At 47.4% G+C, this 23073-nt stretch overlaps 1 protein-coding gene across 1 annotated transcript in view; it reads right to left on the bottom strand.

Annotated features, from left to right (window-relative positions):
* The window catches only part of fras1 (Fraser extracellular matrix complex subunit 1), a 339766-nt gene that overhangs the window by 154633 nt on the left and 162060 nt on the right, over positions 1-23073 (bottom strand). The window contains exons 15-17 of the mRNA XM_045226860.1: positions 22652-22792; positions 22121-22261; positions 5734-5913 (exon numbers count right to left, since the gene is read on the bottom strand). Coding sequence (XP_045082795.1) covers positions 5734-5913; positions 22121-22261; positions 22652-22792 — 462 coding nt within the window. The remainder of the gene's footprint in view (positions 1-5733; positions 5914-22120; positions 22262-22651; positions 22793-23073) is intronic.

The raw sequence follows: 23073 nt of genomic DNA, 5'->3' as shown, positions 1-23073 counted from the left end.
GACTCAGTCCCCGAGTAGAGAGAGAGCTGTCCCAGGTCTGACTCAGTCCCTGAGTAGAGGGAGAGAGCTGTCCCAGGTCTGACTCAGTCCCCGAGTAGAGGGAGAGCTGTCCCAGGTCTGACTCAGTCCCCGAGTAGAGGGAGAGCTGTCCCAGGTCTGACTCAGTCCCTGAGTAGAGGGAGAGCTGTCCCAGGTCTGACTCAGTCCCTGAGTAGAGGGAGAGCTGTCCCAGGTCTGACTCAGTCCCTGAGTAGAGGGAGAGAGCTGTCCCAGGTCTGACTCAGTCCCCGAGTAGAGGGAGAGCTGTCCCAGGTCTGACTCAGTCCCCGAGTAGAGGGAGAGAGCTGTCCCAGGTCTGACTCAGTCCCCGAGTAGAGGGAGAGAGCTGTCCCAGGTCTGACTCAGTCCCCGAGTAGAGGGAGAGCTATCCCAGGTCTGACTCAGTCCCTGAGTAGAGGGAGAGAGCTGTCCCAGGTCTGACTCAGTCCCTGAGTAGAGGGAGAGAGCTATCCCAGGTCTGACTCAGTCCCTGAGTAGAGGGAGAGAGCTGTCCCAGGTCTGACTCAGTCCCTGAGTAGAGGGAGAGAGCTGTCCCAGGTCTGACTCAGTCCCCGAGTAGAGGGAGAGCTGTCCCAGGTCTGACTCAGTCCCTGAGTAGAGGGAGAGAGCTGTCCCAGGTCTCACTCAGTCCCCGAGTAGAGGGAGAGAGCTGTCCCAGGTCTGACTCAGTCCCCGAGTAGAGGGAGAGCTGTCCCAGGTCTGACTCAGTCCCTGAGTAGAGGGAGAGAGCTGTCCCAGGTCTGACTCCGTCCCTGAGTAGAGGGAGAGCTGTCCTAGGTCTGACTCAGTCCCTGAGTAGAGGGAGAGCTGTCCCAGGTCTGACTCAGTCCCTGAGTAGAGGGAGAGCTGTCCCAGGTCTGACTCAGTCCCTGAGTAGAGGGAGAGAGCTGTCCCAGGTCTGACTCAGTCCCTGAGTAGAGGGAGAGAGCTGTCCCAGGTCTGACTCAGTCCCCGAGTAGAGGGAGAGCTGTCCCAGGTCTGACTCAGTCCCTGAGTAGAGGGAGAGAGCTGTCCTAGGTCTGACTCAGTCCCTGAGTAGAGGGAGAGAGCTGTCCCAGGTCTGACTCAGTCCCCGAGTAGAGGGAGAGCTGTCCCAGGTCTGACTCAGTCCCCGAGTAGAGGGAGAGCTGTCCCAGGTCTGACTCAGTCCCTGAGTAGAGGGAGAGAGCTGTCCCAGGTCTGACTCAGTCCCTGAGTAGAGGGAGAGAGCTGTCCCAGGTCTGACTCAGTCCCCGAGTAGAGGGAGAGAGCTGTCCCAGGTCTGACTCAGTCCCTGAGTAGAGGGAGAGAGCTGTCCCAGGTCTGACTCAGTCCCCGAGTAGAGGGAGAGAGCTGTCCCAGGTCTGACTCAGTCCCTGAGTAGAGGGAGAGAGCTGTCCCAGGTCTGACTCAGTCCCTGAGTAGAGGGAGAGAGCTGTCCCAGGTCTGACTCAGTCCCTGAGTAGAGGGAGAGCTGTCCCAGGTCTGACTCAGTCCCTGAGTAGAGGGAGAGAGCTGTCCCAGGTCTGACTCAGTCCCAGAGTAGAGGGAGAGAGCTGTCCCAGGTCTGACTCAGTCCCTGAGTAGAGGGAGAGAGCTGTCCCAGGTCTGACTCAGTCCCAGAGTAGAGGGAGAGAGCTGTCCCAGGTCTGACTCAGTCCCTGAGTAGAGGGAGAGAGCTGTCCTAGGTCTGACTCAGTCCCAGAGTAGAGGGAGATAACCCAGCTGTTTTTCAGACCAGGATATAATAACCTGCATTAACACAGAGCACCACTTAGCCCTCAACAATGGCCATCTCTGTCTACACACACACGCACACACACACACACACAGACACGCACACACGCACACACGCACACACGCACACACGCACACACACACACACACACACACACACACACACACACACACACACACACACACACACACACAGGAGTGTGTTGACAATGGAATAGACGGAACTACAGGCTGGAATTTTCTCATAAAGACACCTGATCTCTACCCCTGTGTGTGTTTGTGTTGTGTTTGTGTGTGTGTTGGACCGCCCCTACAGACAGTAGCCTAGAGGAAGCTCAGCATCTGTCTGGACATGCTCTTAAAACACAATACACCCCATTGATGTTTTCAGGACACAAACACCCTGCAGACAGACACACACACACACACACACACACACACACACACACACACACACACCGCTGGCCTGCACATAGACTACACCTTGACAGTGAACCCATTGAACCCAACCCCAACCATAGCATAGCCCCTCCTATTCCCCCTCAGGAGACTGAAAAGATTTGGCATGGATCCGTGTAGTGTGTACGGCCCAGTACATCACTGGGGCCAAGCTCCCTGCCATCAGGCGGTGTCCACATTATTTTCTTTGACCCCCCCCCCGTCCCCTACTGCTGCTACTCGCTGTTTATTATCTATGCATAGTCACTTTACCCCTACCTACATGTCCAAATTACCTGGACTAACCTGTACCCTTAAACATTGACCCCCTGTATATAGCTTCGTTATTGTTATTTTATTGTGTTACTTATTTTTACTTTCTTTTCTTTTCTTTTTATTCTCTTAACTCTATTTTCTTAAAACTGCATTGTTGGTTAAGGGCTTCTAAGTAAGCATTTCATGGTATTCAGCAAATGTGACAATTTGATTTTGATTTATTGGCCTCATACTAGATTACACTCAATGGACTGGAATCAAGTGTATAGTCTGGAATCAAGTGAATAGTCTGGAATCAAGTGAATAGCCTGGAATCAAGTGAATAGTCTGGAATCAAGTGAATAGTCTGGAATCAAGTGAATAGTCTGGAATCAAGTGAATAGTCTGGAATCAAGTGAATACTCTGGAATCAAGTGAATAGTCTGGAATCAAGTGAATAAACAAATTACATATCTGAGATGCAATAAAAGAACAGTTGCATTCCAAATGGCACCCAATCCCCTATAGGGGGCCCTGGTCAAAAGTAATGCACTGTATGTAACAGGGGTCAGTGTGGCGCTAACAGCTTAGCGTCCTCCACTGTAACGGGGGTCAGTGTGGCGCTAACAGCTTAGCGTCCTCCACTGTAACGGGGGTCAGTGTGGCGCTAACAGCTTAGCGTCCTCCACTGTAACGGGGGTCAGTGTGGTGCTAACAGCTTAGCGTCCTCCACTGTAACGGGGGTCAGTGTGGCGCTAACAGCTTAGCATCCTCCACTGTAACAGGGGTCAGTGTAGTGCTAACAGCTTAGCGTCCTCCACTGTAACTGGGGTCAGTGTGGCGCTAACAGCTTAGCGTCCTCCACTGTAACGGGGGTCAGTGTGGCGCTAACAGCTTAGCGTCCTCCACTGTAACGGGGGTCAGTGTGGCGCTAACAGCTTAGCGTCCTCCACTGTAACGGGGGTCAGTGTGGTGCTAACAGCTTAGCGTCTTCCACTGTAACGGGGTCAGTGTGGCGCTAACAGTTTAGCGTCCTCCACTGTAACGGGGGTCAGTGTGGTGCTAACAGCTTAGCGTCCTCCACTGTAACGGGGGTCAGTGTGACGCTAACAGTTTAGCGTCCTCCACTGTAACGGGGGTCAGTGTGGCGCTAACAGCTTAGCGTCCTCCACTGTAACGGGGGTCAGTGTGACGCTAACAGCTTAGCGTCCTCCTCTGTCTGACTGCCCCATACTGGGCTGGAACCAACAATCTTCTGCTTCGCAAAACACACATTACAGTCCTTCTTGACAACGTTCCAATGGGTTGAGCCACCGAAAAGCACCGATTGGATGGCTCCATACGCAACATTTCAAGCTAGCTGTGGAGTGAGCTTACAACACGTTTTTAACTCTGTTATACAGTATATAGGGAATAGTGTGTCATTTGAAATGCAACCTTAAAGGAGAAGTTTTCTTTTTTACAACCAATTCTCTATGTTTGATGTAAATTGAATTATATAGAAGGGTCCAGACATCTTTTTTTTTGTGATTTCACTTGTTTTTGAGAAACTTACCCCAAACAGCAAATCAATTGAACGAAAACACCTAAATCTGTCCTTTTAGAAACTGCAAAGTTCTCAGTATAGTGATGCAGGTCTTTAGATGTTGTACACATGAAATTGTGTCATTCTGAACTTTATCCACGATGTTATATTCCCTTTTGTGTGACTCTAACAGTATCCCCTATCCAGCTGTTCCATTCTCTGTGTAGCCTGCTGCTACAGGTAACTGCCAAAATGAAGGAAACACCAACATAAAGTGTCTTAATAGCACATTGGGCCACCACGAGCCGCCAAAACAGCTTCAATGCACCTCAGCATAGATTCTACAAGTGTCTGGAACTTCCCGTGTGGAAGCACCTGCTTTCAATATACTTTGTATTCCTAATTTACTCAAGTGTTTCCTTTATTTTGGCAGTTACGTGTAGAACAGACAGAGAGGTATTGCTCGACTCGCAACAAAATGGAATATAACGTTGTGGATAAAGTTAATAAATACACAATTTCATGTGTACAACATCTAACGACCTGTATCACTATACTGATAGCTTTGCAGGTAGCTTAGTGGTTAAGAGCATTGTGCCAGTAACCGAAAGGTCGCTGGTTCTAATCCCCGAGCCGACTAGGTGAAAAATCTGTCGATGTGCAAGGCACTTAACCCTAATTGCTCCTGTAAATCGCTCTGGATAAGAGCGTCTGATAAATGACTAAAATGTAAATGTTTTTGGAGCCTTTTTTCATATTTTTTGTTCAAGTGATATGCTGTTTGGGGTTAAGTTTCTCAAAAACAAGTGAAATCACAAAAATGGTGTCTGGACCCTTCTATAACATTCCATTTATATCAAAAATAGAGATTAGGTTGTAAAAAATGACAACTATTTAATACTCCAATCCATCTAGCCAGAGTAAGCAAACAACTGAGGTAGGCCTATCTGGATTAACTCTAAGCCATTTCTGACATGTTGCTTAGGAAACACTCATAAGCACACAAATACTGTGGGTTTTGAAGCTCAAAATATTTGTGACTGATTGAATTTACATCTCTCTTTACACTTTCATTCTACCGCTGCACCACATGCAGGGATGTAGAAATAAATTAGAACAATGTCTAAACAATTCAATGTACCACAGATAGTAGCGTTTAGCTTCTCCGGAAAGACAAGTACCTCCAACTGGGTCAGGAAGCTATCGTTTTACTCTTGCACAGTTTACTCTGCAATTAGCATAATAGCTAGCTGAGTTTGTGGTTTGTGAGTGGTAGTGGAAGAGTTCTAGTGAAACCCAGCTGCGGGAAAGACTATAAACAGGAGGACTAGTAGTTATCTCTAAGCCCGAAGGAAAATGGCGGCACTGAGAAGAGAACATTGCTGGTGTGTGTGTGTGTGTGTGTGTGTGTTTTACACAGAGTGGCCTTCAGTCCCTAATGACAGGCAGAGTGTGTGTGTACGTGCCCGAAGGTAGCTGTGTTCATATCTCACACTGGTTCTCAGTCATAGACCTAAGACATTCTGCCAGAGACACAGTAAGGTGGAGGGGGCGACTGAGGTGTCAGAGACATAGATATGGTACATTTTGTTGAGTATGTTTAATGTTGATCGTACGTGTAAACCCCCAAAATCAAAACCAACACCGCACGGAAATGTTGCCGCTATGTTGTAACACACATGCACACCACTCACATACATACACACACACACATACATGAACACACATCATCTACTTGCCTCTGCAGGTGTGTAGTGCATCCAGGTAGAAGCGAGTGGGACATCTGTCCACACACACTCCGTGGGGTGTTGCTCTGCCTGTGTGACTGTTCTGTGGCTGCAGAGCCGCCTCGGGTTTGAGACACCTCAGACAGTCAGAGGACAGAGGACCTACACACCACCTACAAGATGGGTGGCAGACTGCGGAGAGAGAGAAAACCACTTAAGTCAGACTTTTACACGTACAGTTGAAGTCGGAAAGTTTACATACACTTAGGTTGGAGTCATTAAAACACGTTGTTCAACCACTCCACACATTTCTTGTCAACAAACTATCGTTTTGGCAAGTCGGTTAGGACATCTACTTTGTGCATGACACAAGTAATTTTGCAGATTATTTCACTGTATCACAATTCCAGTGGGTCAGAAGTTTACATACACTAAGTTGACTGTGCCTTTAAACAGCTTGGAAAATTCCAGAAAATGATGTCATGGCTTTAGAAGCTTCTGATAGGCTAGAGAGAGAGAAAACCACTTAAGTCAGACTTTACACATACATACATACACACACACTCACAACGATAGGTGGTATACTACAATAGGGGAGATGGTAGGATGGGGGTGTTAAAGTCAAACTACTTCTAAAAATACATATTTTACCGAAATGTCGTTTTCCAATCGTGTCGTTCTGAACAGAACAATATTTTTATTTTTTTATTCCGTTCCACTGTTCCGAACTGCAAAATAAAGTTCTGAACCGGTTCGAACCCAAAAGAAGTAACGTCTTATATTGTTCCTTTATTTTCCTTTTAAAAAGGTCTGAAATCAGATTTTTTTTTTTTTACATTAGCTCGAAATTAAATGACTTCACCAATCAGTGCGGATAAATAATTGGTCATTTAGCAGACGCTCATATCCAGAGCGACTTACAGGAGCAATTAGGGTTAAGTGCCTTGCTCAAGGGCACATCAACAGATTTTTCACCTAGTGGGCTTGGGGATTAGAACCAGCGACCTTTCGGTTACTGGCACAACGCTCTTAACCACTAAGCTACCTGCCGCCCATACCTGCCGGATAGAGCAGCTTGCTGTGGAGCGGACACGCTATAGATTTGTTTATGCGCGATGGACAGACAAGGGTAGGGAGTGAGAAGCGACTGGGGAGAGAGGGTGGAGGAGGAGGCTTGGCTTGAAAAGCTGGGCATCTTCTTATGACATGCATTATCTGAATTTCAGGAGTTGGCTTTAACATTGGACCAACAAGCTCGTGTGTGCTGAGCGGCACCAGAATTAAAAACACATCTTTCGTTTTTTTGTAGTTAATAAATCCAATGTGAAACGTAATAACTATAGTATCTGTAACTAGCATTGAAAAAGTTAATTCATTCTTCTCTAATTAAAAATCTCTCCTTAATTTCTGAATCACGATTGTGACATCAGTAGGCTAGAGCAGCCTATGCTTCGGAAGGGGGAGGGGCCGGATTCCTAAACACACACTGGCAATACATTTCTGAGTGACATGTCTGCTAAGTTTCGTAAATGTAAACATAATGTAAGTGAAAGAGTGAGGGCTTTGTTTGCATTGTTTTTTGTGGGACTGAAAACAAATGCCCGGAACGTAAAATAACGTTATGAAGTGGTTCCCATGCTTTTAAATAACGGTTCTATTCTGGAACAGTATAGATCAGCCATGTCATCACGCAACAGACATCATCAGAGTGCGCAACTGAACAGTGTACTGTCAACACTCGGTTTCTTGTTATTTATTAAATCGTTTTCATTAAATCGTTTTTAATCATAGCTAAAGTTTGTATTGCTACTGATTACGCGACCCGGTCAGCCTTTACGGCTGAGACTGCAAGATTGTGTCCCAAACTACCCACACTCCAGGATACCTACAGCACCAGATGTCACAGGAAGGCCAAAAAGATCATCAAGGACATCAACCACCCGAGCCACTGCCTGTTCACCCCGCTATCATCCAGAAGGCAAGGTCAGTACAGGTGCATCAAAGCTGGGACCCGACAGACTGAAAAACAGTTTCTATCTCAAGGCCATCAGACTGTTAAACAGCCATCACTAGCACATTAAAGGCTGCTGCCTATAGACATATACTAGAAATCAAGGGCCACTTTAAGAAATGGAACACTAGCCACTTTAATAATGTTTACATATCTTGCATTAAACATCTCATATGTACAGTGGGGAAAAAAAGTATTTAGTCAACCACCAATTGTGCAAGTTCTCCCACTTAAAAAGATGAGAGATGCCTGTAATTTTCATCATAGGTACACGTCAACTATGACAGACAAATTGAGGAAAAAAAATCCAGAAAATCACATTGTAGGATTTTTAATGAATTTATTTGCAAATTATGGTGGAAAATAAGTATTTGGTCACCTACAAACAAGCAAGATTTCTGGCTCTCACAGACCTGTAACTTCTTCTTTAAGAGGCTCCTCTGTTCTCCCCTCGTTTCCTGTATTAATGGCACCTGTTTGAACTTGTTATCAGTATAAAATACACCTGTCCACAACCTCAAACAGTCACACTCCAAACTCCACTATGGCCAAGACCAAAGAGCTGTCAAAGGACACCAGAAACAAAATTGTAGACCTGCACCAGGCTGGGAAGACTGAATCTGCAATAGGTAAGCAGCTTGGTTTGAAGAAATCAACTGTGGGAGCAATTATTAGGAAATGGAAGACATACAACACCACTGATAATCTCCCTCGATCTGGGGCTCCACGCAAGATCTCACGCCGTGGGGTCAAAATGATCACAAGAACGGTGAGCAAAATCCCAGAACCACACGGGGGACCTAGTGAATGACCTGCAGAGAGCTGGGACCAAAGTAACAAAGCCTACCATCAGTAACACACTACGCCGCCAGGGACTCAAATCCTGCTGTGTCCCCCTGCTTAAGCCTGTACATGTCCAGGCCCGTCTGAAGTTTGCTAGAGTGCATTTGGATGATCCAGAAGAGGATTGGGAGAATGTCATATGGTCAGATGAAACCAAAATATAACTTTTTGGTAAAAACTCAACTCGTCGTGTTTGGAGTACAAAGAATGCTGAGTTGCATCCAAAGAACACCATACCTACTGTGAAGCATGGGGGTGGAAACATCATGCTTTGGGGCTGTTTTTCTGCAAAGGGACCAGGACGACTGATCCGTGTAAAGGAAAGAATGAATGGGTCAATGTATCGTGAGATTTTGAGTGAAAACCTCCTTCCATCAGCAAGGTCTTTGAAGATGAAACGTGGCTGGGTCTTTCAGCATGACAATGATCCCAAACACACCGCCCGGGCAACGAAGGAGTGGCTTCATAAGAAGCATTTCAAGGTCCTGGAGTGGCCTAGCCAGTCTCCAGATCTCAACCCCATAGAAAATCTTTGGAGGGAGTTGAAAATCTGTGTTGCCCTGCGACAGCCCCAAAACATCACTGCTCTAGAGGAGATCTGCATGGAGGAATGGGCCAAAATACCAGCAACAGTGTGTGAAAACCTTGTGAAGACTTACAGAAAATGTTTGACCTGTGTCATTGCCAACAAAGGGTATATAACAAAGTATTGAGAAACTTTTTTGTTATTGACCAAATACTTATTTTCCACCATAATTTGCAAATAAATTCATTAAAAATCCTACAATGTGATTTTCTGGAATTTCTTTTCTCATTTTGTCTGTCATAGTTGACGTGTACCTATGATGAAAATTACAGGCCTCTCTCATCTTTTTAAGTGGGAGAACTTGCACAATTGGTGGCTGACTAAATACTTTTTTTCCCCACTGTATATACTGTATTCTATACTATTCTACTGTATCTTAGTCCATGCCTCTCTGACATCGCTCGTCCATATATGTATATACAGTTGAAGTCGGAAGTTTAAATACACCTTAGCCAAATACATTTCAACTCAGTTTTTCACAATTCTTGACATTTAATCCTAGTAAAGATTCCCTGTCTTAGGTCAGTTAGGATCACCACTTTATTTTAAGATTGTGAAATGTCAGAATAATAGTAGAGAGAATGATTTATTTCAGCTTTTATTTCTTTCATCATATTCCCAGTGGGTCAGAAATTTACATACACTCAATTAGTATTTGGTAGCATTGCCTTTAAATTGTTTAACTTGGGTCAAACATTTCGGGTAGCCTTCCACAAGCTTCCCACAATAAATTGGGTGAATTTTGGCCCATTCCTCCTGACAGAGCTGGTGTAACTGAGTCAGGTTTGTAAGGCCTCCTTGCTCGCACACGCTTTTTCAGTTCTGCCCACACATTTTCTATAGGATTGAGGTCAGGGCTTTGTGATGGCCACTCCAATACCTTGACTTTGTTGTCCTTAAGCCATTTTGCCACAACTTTGGAAGTATGCTTGGGGTCATTGTTCATTTGGAAGACCCATTTGCGACCAAGCTTTAACTTCCTGACTGATGTCTTGAGATGTTGCTTCAATATATCCACATAATTTTCCTTCCTCATGATGCCATCTATTTTGTAAAGTGCACGAGTCCCTCCTGCAGCAAAGCACCCCCACAGCATGATGCTGCCACCCCCGTGCTTCATGGTTGGGATGGTGTTCTTTGGCTTGCAAGCCTTCCCCTTTTTCCTCCAAACATAATGATGGTCATTATGGCCAACCAGTTCTATTTTTGTTTCATCAGACCAGAGGACATTTCTCCAAAAAGTACGATCTTTGTCCCCATGTGCATTTGCAAACCGTAGTCTGGCTTTTTTATGGCAGTTTTGCAGCAGTGGCTTCTTCCTTGCTGAGCGGCCTTTCAGGTTATGTCGACATAGGACTCATTTTACTGTGGATATAGATACTTTTGTACCTGTGTCCTCCAGCATCTTCACAAGGTCCTTTGCTGTTGTTCTGGGATTGATTTGCACTTTTCGCACAAAAGTATGTTCATCTCTAGGAGACAGAACGCGTCTCCTTCCTGAGTGGTATGATGGCTCCGTGGTCCCATGGTGTTTATACTTGCGTACTATTGTTTGTACAGATGAACGTGGTACCTTCAGGTGTTTGGAAATTGCTCCCAAGGATGAACCAGACTTGTGGAGGTCTACAATGTTTTTTCTGAGGTATTGGCTGATTTATTTTGATTTTCCCATGATGTCAAGCAAAGAGGCACTGAGTTTGAAGCTAGGCCTTGAAATACACCCACAGGTACACCTCCAATTGACTCAAATGATGTCAATTAGCCTATCAGAAGCTTCTAAAGCCATGACATCATTTTCTGGAATTTTCCAAGCTGTTTAAAGACACAGTCAACTTAGCGTATGTAAACTTCTGACCCACTGGAATTGTGATACAGTGAATTATAATTATAAGTGAAATAATCTGTCTAAACAATTGTTGGCAAAATTACTTGTGTCATGCACAAAGTAGATGTCCTAACCGACTTGCCAAAACTATAGTTTGTTAACAATGTCACGCCCTGGCTCTGGGGACTATGTTATGTTGAGCCAGGGTATGTAAGTCTATGTTTGTATATCTATGTGGGCCTGAGTGACTCCCAATCAGAGGCAACGAGTGTCAGCTGGTTGTCTCTGATTGGGAGCCATATTTAACTATCGGTCTTTTCACTTTGTGTTGTGGTTTCTTGTTCCGTTAAGGTTTGTTCGTGTTGTAACCTTAGAAGTCACGCATCGTTGGTTATTGTTTTGATCGTGTGATCAGTTAATAAATATATATTATGTTCACCTTCAACGCTGCGCATTGGTCCTCTCTCGTAGACGAACGTGACAGAAGAAACCACCAGAATTGGACCAAGCAGCCTAGTGAGGAGCAGAGTAGGTGGACTTGGCAACAGTGGAGGCAGAGCTTCGACTGGGTCAAGCCGAATGAGGAGCTGAATGACGGAGATTGGAAGCAGAGGAGCGAGAGGTGGGCGAGAATTATCGAGGCCTGGCCCACGGGAAGAGAGACTCCCAGAAAATTTTTTTAGGGGGGCTCACGACGTCAGACCAGCAGGAGGCCGCGATAGAGCGGCCCAGTGGGTTGCCAGAGGAGGCCGCCAGGTTACGGGGGCCACTGGTCGAAGAGGGGATGGAGGATGTAGAGGCACGGCGAGAGGTACTGGCGTGTGTTGCCAGTCCGGTCCGGCCCGTTCCAGATCCCGGTGTAGGGGCCAGTGGTGTGTGTCCCAGTACGGTCCGGTCTATTCCTGCTCCCGCACCAAGTCAGGGGTGCGCGATCGTCAGCCGGTTCGGCCCGTTCTACTCACGCACCAAGCCTACGGTGTGCGTCGACAGCCCAGCCCGGCCCGTTCCTGCTCTCTGCACCAAGTCTGTGGTGCGCGTCGCCAGCCCAGTCCGGCCCATCCAAGCTCCCCGCACCAAGCCAGTGGTGTGCGTCGTCAGTCCGGCACGGCCGTGCCTGCTCTCCGCACCAAGTCTGTGGTGCGTTTGCGTCAGCCCTGTCCGGCCCGTTCCTGCTCTCCGCACCAAGTCTGTGGTGCGCGTCGCCAGCCCAGTCCGGCCCATCCAAGCTCCCCGCAAGTCAGGGGTGCGCTCGTCAGGCCGGTCCGGCCCGTTCCTGCTCCCGCACTAAGTCAGTGGTGTGCTTCCGTCAGCCCAGTCCGGCCTGTCCCTGCTCCACGCACCAAGCCTACGGTGTGCGTCGTCAGCCTGGTAAGGCCCGTTCCTCCCTCCACGCACCAAGCCAGGGGTGCGCGTCGTCAGTCCAGCACAACCCGTGCCTGGGTCATGTCCGGAGCCGGATCCGCCGCCGGCGGGAGTGCCCACCCGGTCCCTCCCTGTTGTGGTTGTTTGGCGCGGTCGGAGTCCGCGCCTTTGGGGGTACTGTCACGCCCTGGCTCTGGGGACTATGTTATGTTGAGCCAGGGTATGTAAGTCTATGTTTGTATATCTATGTGGGCCTGAGTGACTCCCAATCAGAGGCAACGAGTGTCAGCTGGTTGTCTCTGATTGGGAGCCATATTTAACTATCGGTCTTTTCACTTTGTGTTGTGGTTTCTTGTTCCGTTAATGTTTGTTCGTGTTGTAACCTTAGACGTCACGCATCGTTGGTTATTGTTTTGATCGTGTGATCAGTTAATAAATATATATTATGTTCACCTTCAACGCTGCGCATTGGTCCTCTCTCGTAGACGAACGTGACAAACAAGACATTTGTGGAGTGGTTGAAAAATGAGTTTTAATGACTCCACTTAAGTGTATGTAAACTTCCGACTTCAACTGTATGTATTGTGACGTCACGAGAGGCTACACAGCTTTCAGCGGGATTGCTCAAGTAGTGCAAGGAGACAAGGTTCAAACAAAACAAGGATTTTATTATAGGTCTTGGGAAATTAACGAAAATATAACAAAATTCTGTTCTCTTGTGGCTCTTTAAGGGTTAACAGTTCAGGGATGTCTCTTCCACATCCAAAATCATAATTCTCACTCGCTCAGATAACTTTTCCCCAGCCTTACTGTAGTCCACATTGCAGCTAGTGGCCAACCCAGCAAAAAGTCCTTCCAAATGTCTCTCACGTATTTCCACAGGTGCATATATCCAAAGGTGAGTATTTCCCAAAGGTAAGTATCTCCAAATCCTTATATTCCTCATGGAAGTGGACGTGCAGCACTCTTGTCCTCCAGAGAGCCCAGGTTGGAGACTGTGTCTCTTCCTTCCCAAACCTTCAGCTCATCAGCTCCTCATTTGTTTCAGCTGCGTGGGAAGATTGGCCATAGAGGGGTGGAGTTCCCGACCATACCAGCAGATGGAGCCATAGCTGTCTGGGTTTGCAGCCACCTCAGGGGATGTAACGTCCCTCCAGGACACAGCCTCTCGTGACATCACACATCCCCCTCCTCGGGACCGACGTCTCGTTGGGGTAAAGGCAGCGAAGAAGGCATCACGCCGGGAGAGGGCGTCCGCATTGCCGTGGTGCTTGCCAGCCCTGTGGACAACAGAAAAGTTAAACGGTTGCAAGCTCAAAAACCATCTGGTTACTCTACTGTTTGATTCCTTGTTCTTGGCCATCCACTGCAGAGGGCGTGATCAGATACCACCATGAAACGTCGGCCCAGGAGATAGAACCGAAGGGACTCCAGGGCCCAGACTACAGCCAGACATTCTTTCTCCACCGTTGAATAGTTCTTCTCTCTTGGAAGTAACTTTCTGCTTAGGTAGAGAATGGGATGTTCTTCACCGTCATGTGCCTGGGTGAGGACAGCACCCAGACCCACCTCCGAAGCATCCGCTTGGACAATGAATTCCTTCTTGAAGTCTGGTGCCACCAGGATCGGACTGGAGCAGAGTGCTCGCTTCAGGTTGAGGAAAGCCGCCTCCGCCGCAGGGGTTCCACTTCACCATTCGTGAGTGGCGTTTGGTCGTCAGCTCCGTCAACGGTGCAGCTATGGTAGCAAAATCTGCAATAAAGCGTCTATAGTAGCCAGCGAGGCCCAAAAATGACCTTACTTGCTTCTTGGTGATGGGCTGCGGCCAGTCCTGTATGGCCCGCAGTTTGGCTTCCTGTGTTTTGACCAACCCCCCGCCCAATGGTGTACCCCAGGTAGTTTGTCTCACTGAAGGCCAGCTTGCACTTCTTCGGGTTTGCCGTGAGCCCTGCTTCCCTGAGCGAATCCAGCACCGCTTGTACCCGGGGTATGTGGCTGGCCCAATCCGGACTTTGTATAACAACATCATCCAAATAAGCCCGCTGCGTGCCTCTTGTGGGGCGCAAGGACTCGATCCATCAGGCGTTGGAACGTGGCAGGTGCCCCGTGGCGACCAAACGGAAGTCGGGTATACTGGTAGAGCCCCTCCCGGGTGGCAAAGGCTGTCTTCTCCTTAGGCGCGGGGTCAGGGCACCTGCCAGTAGCCTTTTGTGAGATCAAGAGTGGTTAGGGAAACGAGCATGCCCCAAGGAGTCTATTAAATCATCGACACGAGGCATTGGGTATGCATCAAATTCAGACACTTCATTCAACTTTCGATAGTCATTACAAAATCGTACTGAACCGTCTGGCTTGGGAACTAGTACGATGGGACTTGCCCAGGCACTGTGGGACTCTTCGATTACTCCCAACTCCCGCATCTTCCTTACCTCCTTCTGTATAACCACTTTACGAGCCTCTGGCACGCGTGCACGGGCGCTGGTTTACCGTTCGGCCAGGCATGGTGCGGATCTCATGTTGGACCACCTCTGTGTGACCGGGGAAGGGAGGAGAAGACATCCTGGTTCTGCTCCACGAGTTCCAGGGCCATCTGTCGTTGATGTGGGGACAGATTTGGACCCAGCTGAACCTCTTCTCGCGCCGGTTCCTTGGTCTCTGTGGGGGTAGACAGCTGAACAGCGCCTCTCTGGCGTGCCACTTCTTTAAAAGGTTAACATGATAAATCTGCTCAGTTTTTCTTTTATCTGGTTGCCTCACCTTGTAGTTTACTTCTCCCATGCGTTCAATGACCTCATATGGTCCTTGCCAGGTTGCCAGGAATTTACACTCAACGGTTGGCACCAGGACCAGCACTCTGTCCCCGGCTTAAACTCCTGGGTTGAGCAGATCTGTTGTAGGAGGCTTGCTGTTGCCGCTGACTGGCCTCCAGGTGTTCCCGCATCATGGGATAGATGGCCTTCATTCTCTCCCTCATAGCCCCGACATGGTCGATCAGTGTCCGCTGTTGGCATGGCTGCTCCTCCCAGGCCTCCTTGGCGATGTCGAGCAGTCCTCTGGGTCTGTAGGAAAGCAAGAGCTCAAAGGGTGAAAAACCAGTAGAAGACTGAGGTACCTCTCTCACCGCAAATAATATGTAGGGTAACAGCTGATCCCAGTTGCGCCCATCTTCCCCTACCGCTTTCCGCAGCATGGATTTTAGTGTTTTGTTAAAACGTTTGACTAGGCCATCTGTCTGGGGGTGGTAGACCGAGGTTCTCAGCTGTTTGATTTTCAGTAAAGCACAGAGTTCTTTCATCACCCTGGACATGAATGGAGTCCCTTGGTCCGTCAATATCTCTTTTGGGATTCCCAGACTAGTTGAGAGACGGAACAGCTCCTTGGCGATTTGTCTGGATGTAGCCTTCCTCAGCGGAATGGCCTCCGGGTACCGGGATGCATAGTCCAGAATGACCAGAATGTATTGATGTCCCCTGGAACTTTTCGGTAAGGGCCCGACTATGTCTAATCCAATCCTCTCAAAAGGAGTTTCGATAATGGGCAAGGGAATGAGCGGGTTTCTATATGTGGGCTTTGGCGCAACCTGCTGACACTCAGGGCAACTACGGCAGTAGTTCTCTATCTCTTTGTGTACTCCTGGCCAAAAGAAACGTTGCATGATTCTTTCCTTAGTCTTCTCTACCCCCAAGTGGGCCCCTAGCGGGTGTGTGTGTGCTAGGTTGAGTACTGTGGCCCGATAGGGCTGTGGCACGAGGAGCTGTTCATGCACTTCATCATTTTCTTGACTATCTGATATACTAACCCCGGTTTACTGCGAAATGGGGGTAAGTAGGGTTTGTCTTATCACCTAACACTACACCTTCTAATACCTGCACATTTCTTAAGGCATTTGCAAGAGTAGGATCTTGTAATTGAGCCGTACCATACTGGCCTGTGAGAGGGGGAAGCTCTTGGGTGCCTGGGACGTCTTCTTCACTGGAGAACGGAGCACTTTCCTGGGCTGCGTTCTCTTCTCCCGTATCCGGACCAGTCTCGGTGTCGGTCTGGGCACCTGCCATCCCTATCAGAGCCCGGGCGGGAGTGAGTAACTCGGAGGATTGCACCGGAGCCTTCCCAGGATGAGTCTTGCCTCTCCGTTTCCGAGGTACTCGGGTTATCCTCTCCTGAGACTCTCTCCAGAGTGGGTAAAAGGCTGGGCAGTCTCGTCCAATTAGGACAGGGACGGGGAGGGAATCAACCACCCCCGCCGTCGTGTGTATGGTTCCCCGTGTGCTGGTCATTGTAAGTTCAGTAATGGGGTATTCTCTGGTGTCCCCATGGACACAGGGAAACTGGGAGGACTTTCCCCGGGGTCAGACACGTTGGGCCCACCAAATCCTTACGCACCAGGGTGGCCCGGCTACCAGAATCCAGTAAGGCCTCCACATCATGGTGATTCACAGTTACCGGGCAGGTGGGGGGTCGATCTGGGCCGCCATCTACGACTCCCAAGAGCGAGGCAAAATGGTGTGTGGGTGCTGAGCTGGAGGACTCCGCAGTGGGCATAGGTTCCTCGGCTGGTTTCCCACACTGCCAGGAGATATGTCCCATCTCCCCACACCGGTAACACTGTCGAGTTTCCCCCTCTGGTGTACTCTTCTTGGACCCGCCTGGTTTCTGGCTCCCCCTGGAGCCGGGATAAGTCCTGACGTGGCTGGGTTCGAGACCTTGGGGTCCTTTGGACGGGTTCTTCCCATTTGTGGTGGGGCCGCACTCCTGGGGTCTTTTCGGGAAGCATTCAGCATCTCCGCTGTGGCCTGGTACTTTTCCACAGCTTCCACGGTCAGATCAGCCGTGGTCAAGGCCTGTTGACTGATGAACCGTTTTGCCTCATAAGGCAGGGCGCGTAGGTAACGATCCACCACAACGGCCTCCACCACCGCCGCTGCTGTATTCCTCTGCGGATCCAGCCATTTCCTTGCGATTCGGACAAGTTCATGCATCTGCGCCCGAGGAGGTTGGTCTGGTTGGAAGGTCCAGCTGTGAAAGCGCTGGGCCATACCAAACTTTGTGAGTCCATATCTGCTGAGGATCTCAGACTTCAGGGCATCATAGTCAGTAACCTGGTCAGGGCCCAGGTCCCGGACAGCATTCAGCGATTCCCCGGTTAGAAAGGGGGGCTAACAGACCAACCCACTGTTGCTTGGGCCAGGCTTCCCTAGTGGCCGTGGCCTCAAATGCATGCAGGTATGCCTCAATGTCATCGGTAGCTCCCATCTTAGATATAAAGTCACTTGCCTTTATTGGGCGGGTATTTTGGACCACCCTCTGTCTCTGCAACTGCAATTCCTCTGCCTTCAGAAGGTTGGCTTTCTTTTGCTCCTCCAAGAGAGCCACGTTTGCTTGCATCTGGGCTTGCTGGCCAGCAACAAGGGCTTTCAATATGTCCTCCCATTTCAGTCGGCGGGGAGCCTACGGCCAACTTGGAAAACTGGGTGATCAAACCTTCGGTATCCTCCTCTGACATGCACTATTAACGCTTGAGCGTGCCCGTATTCTCCACCATCTGTGACGTCACGAGAGGCTACACAGCTTTCAGCGGGATTGCTCAAGTAGTGCAAGGAGACAAGGTTCAAACAAAACAAGGATTTTATTATAGGTCTTGGGAAATTAACGAAAATATAACAAAATTCTGTTCTCTTGTGGCTCTTTAAGGGTTAACAGTTCAGGGATGTCTCTTCCACATCCAAAATCATAATTCTCACTCGCTCAGATAACTTTTCCCCCAGCCTTACTGTAGTCCACGTTGCAGCTAGTGGCCAACCCAGCAAAAAGTCCTTCCAAATGTCTCTCACGTATTTCCACAGGTGCATATATCCAAAGGTGAGTATTTCCCAAAGGTAAGTATCTCCAAATCCTTATATTCCTCATGGAAGTGGACGTGCAGCACTCTTGTCCTCCAGAGAGCCCAGGTTGGAGACTGTGTCTCTTCCCTTCCCAAACCTTCAGCTCATCAGCTCCTCATTTGTTTCAGCTGCGTGGGAAGATTGGCCATAGAGGGGTGGAGTTCCCGACCATACCAGCAGATGGAGCCATAGCTGTCTGGGTTTGCAGCCACCTCAGGGGGATGTAACGTCCCTCCAGGACACAGCCTCTCGTGACATCACAGTATATATTCCTAATTCATTCCTTACTTAGATTTGTGTGTATTGGGTATATGTTGTGAAATTGTTAGATATTACTTGTTAGATATCACTGCACTGTCGGAGCAAGAAGCACAAGCATTTCGCAACACCCGCAATAACATCTGCTAAACACGTGTATGTGACCAATAACATTTTATTTGATTTGATTTCTGTTAAGTAGCTAAGTTAGCTGCTAGCCATAATGAAAATAGAGCAGGCTAATGCTAGCAGTGCTAGCCCACTGGTGTTTTTATCCACAGCTGGGCACAAATGCTTCAGGTGTGAGATAATGTCCACACAATCACAAGATGAAGATAAGGTGGAAAATGGACAGGGATTTGTTTGCCCTAAATGCACCGCCGTCAAGCATCTTAGGGAAGAGATCCTCCGGCTGTTAGCTCGGCTGCGAGAAAAGGTAAACCTGCTTTCTAAGTACACCGACCTTGCTGTAACCGAATCTCAGTTTTAAATGCCTCCTATAGCAAAGCTGTCGATGAGTCGGGCGGTGTTGATCTGTCCCAATTCAACGGACAGATGTTAAGCTCAACTACGTGGCCCATGGGAGACTGGACACTTGCAAGGCGTAGGAAATCGGGGAGGCAGTCTGGCCACCTATTTATCCGTGAAAATCGGATCCAGCTATCAAACAGCTTTGCCTACGGTCTGTGGACCGACCAAGGTCCAATGTCACCCAGGAGCCCGTGTCCATGACATCAACTCTCTCCTGCCCACGGTTCTGAACAACTATTCCAATATTGACACCATCGTCACTCACGTACACTACCGTTCAAAAGTTTGGTGTCACTTAGAAATGTCCTTGTTTTCCAAAGAAAAGCATTTTTTTTGTCCATATTGTAGCTGGAAACGGCTGATTTTTAATGGAATATCTACATAGGCGTACAGAGGCCCATTATCAGCAACCATCAGTCTTGTGTTCCAATGGCACTTTGTGTTTGCTAATCCAAGTTATCATTTTAAAAGGCTAATTGATCATTAAAAAACCCTTTTGCAATTATGTTAGCACAGCTGAAAACTGTTGTGCTGATTAAAGAAGCAATAAAACTGGCCTTCTTGAGACTAGTTGAGTATCTGGAGCATCAGCAATTGTGGGTGTGATTACAGGCTGAAAATGTCCAGAAACAAATAACTTTCTTCAGAAACTTGTCAGTTTATTCTTGTTCTGAGAAATGAAGGCTATTCCATGCGAGAAATTGCCAAGAAACTGAAGATCTCGTACAACGCTATGTACTACTCCCTTCACAGAACAGCGCAAACTGTCTCTAACCAGAACAGAAAGAGGAGTGGGAGGCCCCAGTGCACAACTGAGCAAGAGGACAAATACATTAGTGTCTAGTTTGAAAAACAGGCGCCTCACAGGTCCTCAACTGACAGCTTCATTAAATAGTACCCGCAAAACACCAGTCTCAACGTCAACAGTGAAGAGGCGACTCCGGGATGCTGACCTTCTAGGCAGAGTTGCAAAGAAAAAGCCATATCTCAGACTGGCCAATAAAAAGAAAAGATTAAGATGGGCAGTCTGAGATATGGCTTTTTCTTTGCAACTCTGCCTAGAAGGTCAGCATCCCGGAGTCGCCTCTTCACTGTTGACGTTGAGACTGGTGTTTTGCGGGTACTATTTAATGAAGCTACCAGTTGAGGACCTGCACTGGCTGCCAGTGAGTTTTAGAATACATTTAAATATTATTCTATTGGTATTTAAATCAATCCACAATTGTGCACCCCAATACATGACAGACATGCTTTTAAGTTATGTACCCAGTAGGTCCCTCAGGTCCTCTGGCACTGGCCTTTTAACTATCCCAAAGCCTAGGACCAAGACGCATGGAGAGGCAGCCTTTAGTTATTATGCCCCCAGCCTCTGGAATAGCCTGCCAGAGAACCTGAGGGGGGACAAAACTGTGGACATTTTTATAAAAGAGATCTTAAAACAAACCTTTTTAGCTTTGCTTTTCCTTCGGGTGCTTTTTAGTCATTCAGTTTTTATTGTTATTCTTTAGATTTTTATCCTCTTATGTTTGTTGTGTAGTAAATTATTATTTCAGTTTTTTCTTGTGAACCATTCCATGTATGAAATGTGCTGTGTAAATAAAGCTTGATTTGATTCGTTCCTGGTTCTGATTCTGTCCCTGTACAAATGTGGTTCTTTTCCGGTATTCGGTTCTGTTCCCTGAACCGGTTCCAAACCCGGAGTGCCTTCAGAAAGTATTCACACCCATTGACCTTTTCCACATTTTGTTGTGTTACAGCCTGAATTAAAAATTGATTAAACTGAGATGTTGTGTCACTTCCCTACACACGATACCCCATAATGTCAAAGTAGGAAACTGAAATGTCTTAAGTCAATAAGTATTCAACCCCTTTGTTATGGCAAACCTAAATAAGTTCAGTAGTAAAAATGTACTTAACAAGTCACATAATAAGTTATATGGTCTCACTCTGTGTGCAATAATAGTGTTTATCATTATTTGTGAATGACTACCTCATCTCTGTACCCCAAACATACAATTATCTGTAAGGTCCCTCAGTCGAGCAGTGAATTTCAAACACAGATTCAACCACAAAGACCAGGGAGGTTTTCCAATGCCTCGCAAAGAAGGGCACCTGTTGGTAGATGGGTAAAATAAAAAGCAGACACTGAATATTCCTTTGAACACAGTGAAGTCATTTTTTGTTCGATTTTTTGGTGACCAAAACATGATGATGTTATATTTTTACCTGATAAGGGAATGAATACACATGCAGCATTAACAAACTGGGAAAATGTTTTAGGATACACCGGCAAGTATACAAATATTTGCCAGGCATGTTTTTTTATTTTTATAAATCTGATTATTGCACATGTGGGAAGCTAAAAAGGCTAGCTAGCTTGCTATGTTTTTAGCCAGGCTGCCAGCTAGCTATTACTAGCAAGGGATGGCGACTCTTCTTCTTTGCATTAACAAAATGAAAATACTAAAATAATCGCCCCCTTGTGAATGGGAGTGGGACCGGAGAGGACATCATGTTACCAAAAGGTGTCCGCTACTCCAAAAATCCCACTCCACCCACATGCAGGCACGAAGCTTATAGTAAACTTAAGCCCAACTCAAGCCCTAAACCCCTAAACCCTAAATCCCTAAACCCCTAAACCCTAAAGCCCTAAACTCAAACCCCCTAAACCCTAAACCCCTAAACCCCTAAACCCTAAACCCAACCCCCCTAAACCCCTAAACCCTAAACCCTAAACCCCTAAACCTCTAAACCCTAAACCCCTAAACCCTAAACCCATAAACCCAAACCACCTAAACCCTAAACCCCTAAACCCCAAACCCTAAACCCTAAAGCCCTAAACTCAAACCCCCTAAACCCTAAACCCCTAAACCCTAAACCCCTAAACCTTAAACCCTAAACCCCTAAACCCTAAACCCCTAAACCCTAAACCCCCTAAACCCTAAACCCTAAACCCTAAACCCTAAACCCCTAAACCCCTAAACCCTAAACCCTAAACCCCTAAACCCTAAACCCCCTAAACCCTAAACCCTAAACCCCTAAACCCTAAACCCCTAAACCCCTAAACCCTAAACCCCTAAACTCCAGAGGAAGGCTCTTACTGTGGCAGGTCTGATCCTGGTGGTACAGCCCCTCTCCGCAGGTCTCCAGACACTGGCCCTGGTGTAAGGACAGTCCCTGGGAACAGAGGGTACACTGGGACACAGAGGGGCCGGAGCAGGACCAGCAGGAGCTGTGACAGGCTGAGAGTGAATAGGTCAGAGGTCAATCACACTGTTGGAGCCAATCAGAACTTGGCTAGTTTCAACATTACGAAAACGCTGGGTTCAAGCTAGGTTCAAGTTTCAAGTTTTTATTGTCACATTAAATCTACAGTGAAATGCCTTTCTTGTTATTCAGCAAGTGCAGGTTCTTTGTTCCTACCCAGCATGAACAAAAAACCTGATTCACTAAAACAATTAATGCATTGATGAGTTGATTAGTTGAAGCAGGTATGTTAGAGCTGGGCTGGGACATAAGCCTGCCATGAAGACACTATAAACCATGTGCAGGTTTTGATCTGGCTCAGCACTAATACTGAAACAGCATGAGTATGAGAGGTATTAATGTAAACTCTGCAAGGCGGTGCTTACCTCTGCAGCGGCCATGGACATCAAGGTAATGCTGTTCTGGACAGTAGGAAATACATTTCCCATGATGCATAGCAGAGCCCTGGGGGCAGCTCATGCACTTGGGGTTGTCAGGGTAACAGGTAGCGCAGGACGAATCACACGCTGTGGGGATGACATACACATATGCAAAAACATTAGATTTAACCATTTTAAATGTATTCCACAATTTACTGTTTTAATAACACAGTTTAAAATATACTGCTCAACAGCATATGTGTGAGATATATTCTTTGTCACATATAAGGGTGCTTTCACACCGAATTGGTTTGGAGCTGTTTTTCCCAACTCTGATGCATTTACCCCCTTAGTTGGGTTCATTTGGACTGGTGTGAACACTCTATCCATACTAAACAACGTGGTACCGTGGTGCAGTTCGCTGCAGG

This window comes from Coregonus clupeaformis, chromosome 18 (genome assembly GCF_020615455.1).
Source record: "Coregonus clupeaformis isolate EN_2021a chromosome 18, ASM2061545v1, whole genome shotgun sequence".
NCBI classification, from domain to species: domain Eukaryota; kingdom Metazoa; phylum Chordata; class Actinopteri; order Salmoniformes; family Salmonidae; genus Coregonus; species Coregonus clupeaformis.
This window is presented reverse-complemented; position numbering and strand designations above follow the sequence as displayed.